Source organism: Octodon degus, unplaced genomic scaffold (assembly GCF_000260255.1).
Source record: "Octodon degus isolate 3935 unplaced genomic scaffold, OctDeg1.0 scaffold00184, whole genome shotgun sequence".
Classification (NCBI taxonomy): Eukaryota; Metazoa; Chordata; class Mammalia; order Rodentia; family Octodontidae; genus Octodon; species Octodon degus.
The window spans coordinates 1,083,122-1,092,725 of record NW_004524760.1 but is presented as its reverse complement, the minus strand read 5'-3'; the positions used below and the strand labels follow the sequence as shown (position 1 = coordinate 1,092,725).

At 45.0% G+C, this 9,604-nt stretch overlaps 1 protein-coding gene across 1 annotated transcript in view; it reads left to right on the top strand.

Annotated features, from left to right (window-relative positions):
- Naa40 (N(alpha)-acetyltransferase 40, NatD catalytic subunit) overlaps positions 1-7,913 on the top strand; it is a 22,800-nt gene extending 14,887 nt beyond the window's left edge. Inside the window, exons 4-8 of the mRNA XM_023704000.1 lie at positions 4,356-4,451; positions 4,561-4,719; positions 4,885-4,968; positions 5,252-5,329; positions 5,598-7,913. Coding sequence (XP_023559768.1) covers positions 4,356-4,451; positions 4,561-4,719; positions 4,885-4,968; positions 5,252-5,329; positions 5,598-5,739 — 559 coding nt within the window. The 3' untranslated portion in view covers positions 5,740-7,913. The remainder of the gene's footprint in view (positions 1-4,355; positions 4,452-4,560; positions 4,720-4,884; positions 4,969-5,251; positions 5,330-5,597) is intronic.
- The last annotated feature ends 1,691 nt before the right edge of the window (positions 7,914-9,604 follow it).

Below are 9,604 nucleotides of genomic sequence, written 5' to 3'. Positions count from 1 at the left end.
GAGACAGAGATTTTTCTTTTTCTTATTTTCTTTCTTTCTTTTTTTTTTTTTTTTTTTTTTGCGGAACCAGGGATTGAACTCAGGCCCTTACGCTTACCAGGCAAGCACTTATTCTACTGAGCCATCTCCCCGGCCCCAGTCTTGAGTTTGACTCTCAGTGCTGGGAGTGGGGTGGGGTGGTTGAGGTAGATTTTTTTTTTCAGAACCGGTGATTGAACTCATGCCCTTGCACTTGCCAGGGAAGTGCTTATTCCACTGAGCCATCTCCCCGGCCCTCAGATTTGTAATTAAGGGTTTTTGTTTTTGTTTTTGTTTTGGTATATAGGACTGGGTCTACAGGGTCTCACTGTGTAGATTGGACTTACAGTGATCCTCCTATTTATAGCCTCCCAAGTGCTGGGATTACAGGCCTGCACCACCACACCCAGGTCCAGTCTTAATTGCTCTCTCAGCGTACCATGGGTGCGGGGCCAGCATGGCAGGCCCAGGGACCGAACTCCTGGCCCCTGCATCTGCCTAAGCAGGCACTTTAATCCACTGAGCTATTTGGCCAGCCCTGGGTTTTTTGTTTTTGTTTTGGTTCTGCTGGGGATTAAAATCAGGTCTTTTTTTTACATAAGCCACATCCCAGACCAGACCTTTTTTGGGGGGTGGGAGAGGGCAGGACCAAGAATCAAACTCAGGGCCTCAAGCTTGCCAGGCAGATGCTGCACTGCTAAGCTATATCCCTGGCCCCTTTTTAAGTTTTTTCAGGCAGGATCTCAATACCTAGTTCAGACTAGTCTTGAATTCATGACAATCTTCCTGCCTCAGCCTCTCAATTTCTGGGATTACAGGCATGTGCCACTCAGACCTTGTTATTCAGGCCTTTTTATAAATTATTATTATTATTATTATTATTATTATTTTTTATTTTTGGAGGCTCAGGCTGCCTGAGTGTCAGGTCTGGTAAGGCAGGTGGAACTGGGGATTGAACTGTGGTATCCTGCTCCTGACTGCGTTTGCATGAGCAGGCGCTTAAACAACTGAGCTAAGGGCAGGCCCCCTATAAATTAATTTTTATTTTGAGACAAGAGTCTTGGGGTCCTTCTGTTTTAGCCTCACCAAATACTGGAGTTACAGGTGTGTACCACCATGCTCAATACAGAGTTTTAGTTTTAAGGAAGAAAGAGAATATATGTAGCACAGAAAGCAGTAGCTGTTATAAAGTTTGGTAAGAGAAAAATACAAATATGTAACATATAAAACCCATGGTGCTCTATTTGCTTTTCATACCCAAGTAAATTTATTTATTTATTTATGTTTATTTTATTTATTTATTTTTAATAGTTCAGTAAATATATTCAAAGTCACATGAGCATGTTATCACACAAATAGCTTCATCAGGAAAACAATTTCTGGGTTAATACAGCCTGAAGTTCTTGTGGCCAGAAAGTGAGCATTTGAGGAATAAGAACCAATTGCTGACAGCAGTGTGACTTGAGTCACACCTATCCTCTGAACACAGATGTCTGTGTGTCCTAAGGCAGTCCCTCACTTTATTTTTTTTTATATTTGAAACTTTTATTGATAAACAGATAGCAATGAGACAGTTTCAAATCAAATCGGAAGTACAGTTTCAACAAATAACACACTGCATATATTCTTCTTAGTGGTTAATTGCTGTACAAGATGTGGACTTAAGATCCTATTTACAAACCCCATTAGAACAAATCATTCTATTCATTAAGAGAATGCAACTATATATCTATCCTAACCACTTTGAATATACAGATACAAAATGGACATTCATCTGTATACCCTATTTTTTCTAAGTTCCGTTATTGAATATTATAGGTGTGTAAACTCAGCAAAATATTCTAAAAGAGTCCAGTAGCCCATAATAGCATTGGGTCTTCTGTTTAACTGGCAATGTCAGAAATTATTGACCTGAGTCCCCCACAGCTCAACATAACAGCATGGCTTTACTTCCTATATTTCGTCTTCATACTTTTCTACTGGATGGTTAAGACCAAGGTAAAGCAGGACCTGTGCAACAAGAGTTGTAGCTTTTTGACCTGAGAAGGTCAGTGAAATGCCCTCAGGATTTATCCTGAGATTCTGTACCTCAGATTGTAGAACCTTTGTCAGTGCAGCCATGTGGATGAGTCACGGCCATTGCTTGGCCATTGTGCTCTCTGTCCAAGTAAATTTAGTAATATCACATTCACTTATGTCTATCTTTGATCATACATGTTACAATTCCTATAGTAGAAGTTGTCATTGAACTTCTAGAAAGTCCTTTCACATAGTTTAGAGATCACTTCCTGTTTCTCTTAGTATTCCCACATGCTGCATTCCTACTGACAACCAGAAACATGGGAACACTCAGAAGCAGCCTTTACCAGTCAAATAGACTCCTTCTATGCCTTTTTTTTTTTTTTTTTTTTGGTGGAACCAGGGATTGAATTTAGGCCCTTGCACTCGCCAGAGAGGCACTTATTCCACTGAGCCATCTCCCCAGCCCCCAGTACTGTATTTCTACTTACGTGCTTGTAAAGAAAGGTCCTTTTCCTTTTCTTTCTTTCTTTCTTTCTTTCTTTCTTTCTTTCTTTCTTTTTTTTGTGGTTTAGTTTTTGTGAGACAGGGTCTTGCTGTACAGTTCAAGCTGGCCTTGAGCTTACTTTGTAGCCCAGGCTGGTCTTGAATTTGCAGCAATCCTCCTGCATCAGCCTCCTGAGTGCTGGGATTACAGGCATGTGTCACCACACCTGGAAATAAAGGTTCTTCCAAGGCAGGAAATTTTCCATTTACAAGGATGAGCATTTGATCTTGCATGGTGTGCCAGTCAGCAAAGGTGAGAGCAGATCCCACTGGAAACATCCTCTGAGGGTGACATCAAAGGCCACTGAAAGATGCTAATACAGGAGCTCCTCAAGGGCTCAGCGTTGCTGACATCATTCTTTGCAGAATGTGGTGCTACCTAGAGAATAATTTCACAAATTGGCCTATGAGTTTAACTGTATGATGTCACTTAAATTTCCTTTGGAAGCAGACACCCAAAGACTGACATTTGTTTAGGAAAATAGAGTTGGGGTTAGGCCCTATACTACCTTGTTTAATCAGCTTAGAGTACCTGTTGAATCCTGAGAGAAGAGAATGGTAGAATTTCTGGGGAGGTTGATCTTTGAGTGTTTTGTGTGTGTGTGTGTGTGTGTGTGTGTGTGTGTGTGTGTGTTATATTTTCTTTCTTTCTTGTTTTTTTTTTTTTTTTTTTTGAGATGGGGTCTTGCAATATAGTTCAGGCTGGCCTTGAATTCGTGGCGACCTTCCTGGCTCAGCCTCCCAAGTGTTAGGATTATAGGTGTGTGCCACCATGCCTGGTGGATTTTAAGATTTCTTTTGCTAGTACTGTTGGGATTTAACCCAATACCTTGTACATGCAGGGCAAATACTCTACCAGTGACCTACACTCCCATCTGAGTTATAATCTTGAAGATCGTAAGGTCAGTCACCCAGCTGGTTTTGAACGTATAATTGATAGATAAGAAAGAAGAAGTCCTGTGGGAGCCCACAAATACTATAGAGATTGAAGCAGCAGTGATATTCCATGGTGCAGTGGTTAGCACTCTGGACTATAAATTCAGAAATCAAAATGACAGAAAATGCTTAAGATGCCAGAGATGGTGGCACATGCCTGTAATCTTAACACTTGAGAGGTTGAGGCAGGAGGATTGCTGCAAGTTCGAGGCCAGCCTGAACTATAGTGAGTTCAAGGCCAGCCTAAATTATACAGCGAGACTCTGACTAAAGAAAAGAGACAGCCAGATAGCTCAGCAGACTAAAGCATCTGCTTAGGCAGAACATAGCGACTGGGGTTCGGTTCCCGGTGTGTTGTGCCAGCCCTGCTCCCCGGGATGAGCTGAGACAGTGAGCCGATTGAGACTGGGCGTGGTGACACACGCCTGTAATCCCAGCACTTGGGAGGCTGAAAACAGGAGAACACCACGAGTTGAGTCTGATTTATGTAGTGACACCTTGTAGACCCTGTACTAAAATTAAGAGAAAAAAAAAAATACCTATGAGCAGGAACTAAGAAAAGGCAAAAGTATTTTTATAATAAAATACAAACAGAGAAAAAGAACAGATAAGTAGTAGTTGACACTTGTTAATCCCACCCAAAAAGGATCTGTTTCTGTACAGTCACCTTCTCTAGTCTTATCTGAGAAGGCTGAAGAAGGTGATGTTAACAGTATTTAACAGTATTTTTCCCAAGAAGTAATAATGGACCAGGTGTGCCTCTTAGACTTCAGGGAGGAATGGTGGCACCCTGAAGGGAGCCACCCACTTCTTATGCCTCCCTGTCCTCTTCTTAGGTTGAATGTCTCCATTGAATGTAAACGAGTGTCTGGACTGGAACCAGCCACTGTGGATTGGGCGTTTGACCTGACCAAAACGAATATGCAAAGCATGTAAGCATGGCTTAACCAAAGGGGAGCAGAGCACAGGGAAGTCTGGTTCATCAGCTGGCTTTCCAGTCCTTTGAGGTTTACCTGTTCTGACTGCCCCCAAACTCCCTAGGTATGAGCAAAGTGAGTGGGGCTGGAAGGACCGAGAGAAACGGGAGGAAATGACAGATGACCGAGCTTGGTACCTTATCGCTTGGGAAAATAGTTCTGTCCCTGTTGCCTTTTCTCACTTCCGGTTTGACGTGGAGTGCGGGGATGAAGTCCTCTACTGGTAGGAGCCTTGGCTTGGGGTGAGCTGAAAGGGGAGGGAGAATAGGTGACAGCCTACTGTGCTTGTCTGGGTCTGTGGGCTACCAGGGACAGCCATATCATCTGCTGGCTTGCAGCCTCTCCATGCCCCACCTTGTACTCTCATCTCACTGCTTTCTTTACCCAGCTACGAAGTGCAGTTGGAAAGCAAAGTGAGGCGGAAAGGCCTGGGGAAGTTCCTCATACAGATCCTGCAACTCATGGCCAACAGGTAAGGGCTACTTCAGGTCTTGTTCACTTAGTCACAATGAGAGAAATTCACTGTGGCTAAGTGAAGGGGCTACAGAGAGGAGGTGGAGAAGATCCTTGAAGCTCATGCAGTCAGACCAGTCTCACACTACCTGTGATGGTGGAATGCACTGAGCATTGTGGTGCTAAAGGCCTCTGCAGGTTGTAGGAGGGACTTGGGAATGAGAAGTAGTGGCAGAGACAGGAGGGAGAGAACACATAGCCTCAGTATTTCTCTAGATGGTGCTCACTCTGCTTTCTTTTAGTACACAGATGAAGAAGGTGATGTTAACAGTATTTAAACACAATCATGGCGCCTACCAGTTCTTCCGAGAAGCGCTACAGTAAGAAACTGATCTCTGGAGTGGTTTTTCTAGGTGGTAGTAGGTGCTGTCCATGTGCCTTTTTCTTGGTTCTGTCTCTCATCTTGATACTTGAGCTCACAGTCCAGTGGTTTATGGGGATTTAAGATTGGTGAAATGGTATGGCAGCATCCTCTTAACTTGGTCCCTTACCCTCATCCCATCAGTGTAGCTACTGGAAAAATTTTCAGGACAGAAGGAAAGCATTCAGCTGGCTGTGATCAACCCTTTTTTCCTATCTGCATTGCAGGTTTGAAATTGATGACTCTTCCCCCAGCATGTCTGGTTGTTGTGGGGAGGACTGTTCCTATGAGATCCTGAGCCGGAAGACCAAGTTTGGGGACAGCCAGCACTCCCATGCAGGCGGGCACTGTGGTGGCTGCTGCCACTGAACTCTCAGAACCATTTGCAAGTCAGAACACTCCTGTCCTGTCTCCTGAAGGCCTGTCCTCTACTCTGGTCTCACTACCTTCCAGGTGGTCTCAAGAGCTGTGATCTCAACCTTGCATGTTCTAGAGCGAGCTCAGAATCTGGAGAGAAATGGTCTACACTACTCCTTCTCTCTCCTGCAAGACCTGAGTACCAGGAATGAGTGCAGGGAAGAGGGTGCTACAGGAAGAGTTGGTGGAGGCCACACTGTGAAGCTCATCCACATGGCAGCTGTTTTGCTCTTGAGCCCTCAAGTGAAGGGTCCTCAAACTCTGCAGCTGGATTCTCAACAGGCTTCCCTCATCCCCACCTTGGACAAATGGAATGCATATATCCGTCTTTGTCAAAGTCCTGGAATCCTGATCTGGGATCTGTTGGTCCCCAAAGAGGATTGGCCTCTTAAGATCTGGGCACAGACCAAGGCTTTTGAGAAACTTGTGGATGGAGCATTGTCATAGAGACCATGCAGGCCTTTCATGCCAGGGTACAGAGAAGTTCTAGCTGTTTTTATGGATCTGTAGAGTGGAGTTGTCTCAGGGGACTAGCCAACTCTGAGGGGAACACTGCCTCTCTCTATTGCTGTCAGAGAGAAGGTCTAAGAGGACCAAGAACAGTTGTGTCAGTTGGCCCGCTGTGGGGATGTCCGCTTTTCTGGGCATTCAGACTCTCAGCCTAACCTCTGGGTCTTATGGAAGTGACTTGAATGTTTCATTCAAGAAGAAAGCCACAGGTCCTTCTGTTCCTTTTCATTGCCCCCTACCACTCTTTCTCCTCAGCCTCTTGCTTCCATCCCAGATACCTCTGTTTTTAATCTCAACGGGGGAGTAACATCAGGGAACCCCTCTTCTTCCCCTGAAGGACCCATTATTCCTGGTACAGTTAAGCCGTTTCCTGCCACCTCTTGGTGCTGACAGTTCTCTGAAGGTGGGGCAAACCTCCTACCACCCTGCCTCCTCAGAGAGTCCCCAGCCAGCAGCAGGCCCCTCTGCCTGCACTCCCCAGCCTTGCCCCTTACAGCCTCAATGAGGCACCGGTGCCACAGTCCTGACCCATTTGGGGCACAGCTCAGGCTGCAGCAAGAGTGCCCGTCAGTGGCCCACACAGCTGCTTTTCTCTCTTGTGTCACCCTGTGGCAGCAAGCTGGAACAGAGGGAGGAGATGGGCTTCCTCTGCTCAGAGAGAGAAGAGGATGTGGGCTCAGAACTTATTCTCATCCTGGTTTCTAGGCCTTGTTTCTTTTCCAAAAAAGAAAAACTAAATCCTTATCTACGTGAAAGCACTTGACACTTCCCTTGAATACTCCCCAAGCTCTACTTCAGGGAGTGTTGTGAGGATTCTAGCCTTTGTACTGTTGCTTTCATGGCTTTGTGTCAGTGCCCCGACTTCTGAGCCTGCTTACCCTCACTCTGGCCCAACTCAGGCAAGCTCACAAGAGTAGTCTGTGCTTCTCACCTAGCTTTTTGCCTTTGTAGGAGCCTTACCCAGTCAGGCCTCCACTGAGTACTCTGCTTTGCTCCTGAGTCTATCAGCAGTGAGACTGGGCACTTTTTAGGGCCATACAGCTTTACACTGGAATAAGTTTACCTTTGCCTCATCTGCTGGCTCCAGGGTTTTTACCTTTGATGAGAGTTGGAGTTACTGGGAGGTTGATTGGTAGACTCCTTCCAAGAATCATGAAACAGCAGACGCATGTTTAGAAGTGTTTCCTCTAATCCCTATCTCAAAGAATACAAAAATGATAAATATTTATTGTCTTAAATCATAGATTTCTGATACCTCCTATTCAAGGGAACCAAAAGGAACCCCCTGTGTTAAATTCCATGTAAGGGGAGTTCAGTGTGTTTTCTCCTTCCAGTTGTTGACACTTGGCATCAAGTCCACTGGTAGACAGGATACTTGCCTTTCACCCTCTACCTTTGCAGGCCACCCTCCCTGAAGGGCTCCTCAGGAGGTCATAGCTTGGTGGGAGGAGTGCTTATTGAGACCTCCTGACCACTCTTGTGGCTGTTGAGCCTACACATGGGTCAAACATCAGTGTTCCTCCACCCCTGGGTCTTGGTTTTGAGGAACAAACATTTTGTACGAGGCTTTTTTGTTATTTTGTTTGGAGCATGTTAAAAAATTTTCTCTTTTAAGATTTTTTTTTTGGGGGGTGCCGGGGAGATAGCTCAATAGAACAAGCGCTTGCCTGGCTAGTGCAGGGGCCTGAGTTCAATCCCTGGTTCCACAAAAAAAAAAAAAAAAAAAAAAAAGATTTTTTTTTTTCCTAGTTGTGTTCCTCCTATTTCATGTCTTGTTGGTGTCAAGTATGTATGACTGGCAGGGCATGGTGGCACATGCCTATAATCTCACTCCTTGGGAAGCTGAGGTAGGAAGATTGCTGCAAGTTTGAGGCCAGTCTGGATTACATCTCGAGACCCTGTCTCAAAAAACTTTTAAAAGAAAGTGTGTATGATTTTTTTTTTTCTAACCACCACCTCCTTTTTAAAAGAAAATTTGAAAGATAAATTTCTTGATACACATATATTTTTTCTTTAAGCATTTGTCATTGGCATCAAAGGGAAGAGGTAATGTCTTTTTGCATTGGTTGTATTTATACATCATAAATAAAAGACACTTTGTTCAGATGCTGGTTCTATGGGTGGCAAGCCTTACACCTAAAGACTGCGGCAGTGGCTGTGCAGGCCTGCACCCCTTCCTGCAAAGGAAGTCTTGGTGTCAGTCAAGCAGTCAGAGATGGGGATGAAGACCAAGTACATCGGTTTGGGATTTCCCACAAATTATAAGTAGAGGTAAAAAATGCTCTCCTGAAGGGCCTCTCTTTTGCATTTTTTTAAAAAAAAGCTTTCTAAAAAATCTTTTATTTATTTGGTACAGGGTCTCACTACACAGGTTGGACGTGTACTGGTCCTCCTGTCTCAGCCTCTCCAGCACTGGGATTACAGGGGTGCACCACGATGCCTGGTTTCAGTGGCTGGCACAGAGTGCCCAGGGCTCTGGGGCCAGCACTGCATGTTATTACTGGGGATTGAACCCAGGTCCTTGGATCTGCCAGTCTGGCGCTTAGACCACTGAGCTATCTCCCAGACCCTCTGTTTTGCATCTTAAAGCAGGTCCCATTCCAGGCATTTTGATATTTGGCATCTGCAGCTAAATATAAATTCCAGTGCTCATCTGTAGGGATGGAGTAGATGAGTTTCTTTCCTTTTACTTGCTTGGGTGTGATGGCAAACACTTGTTGTCCCAGCCTTTCTTGAGAGGTTGAAACAGGAGGATTATGAGTCTGAGTGCATAGTGAGACTTAGTCTCTGAACAGCAGTGACTCACGTGCTCATTGGGCTTATGCTAACTTGCCTGTCTCATAGATACTGGTGCTGCTCATAGTATAAGGGTAAGAGGGGAAGGAAACTTGTCTATAGTCCCAGTAGTGAGTGTCAGAGCCAAGATTTGAACCAGGGTAGGCAGGGGCTGATTTTAAATAACCTGTAGTTCAGGAGATGGGAAGACAGAACAGATGCCTGGCCAAAAGCCCTTTCCCTCCAATTGCCTCCCTTGTAGAAACAGCACCCCCACCTCCACAGTACTAGGAGCCAGGCTTTGGATCTGGCAGTGCAGACACATGGTGTTTCCCTCAACAGGATGTCATTGGTTGTGAATTCCATCAACATTCATAAGAGGGATCTGTAATCCTGTGTTGACTTCAGGGCCCTCTCCTGTGGGGTCTTCGTCACTTTAAGATGAGGGAAGATTTGCTGCAGACCAGCAGGGTCACAGCTGAGGACAGCTCTTAGTGCAGGCCAACTCATAGGAGGTGAAGGGAAAAAGCCC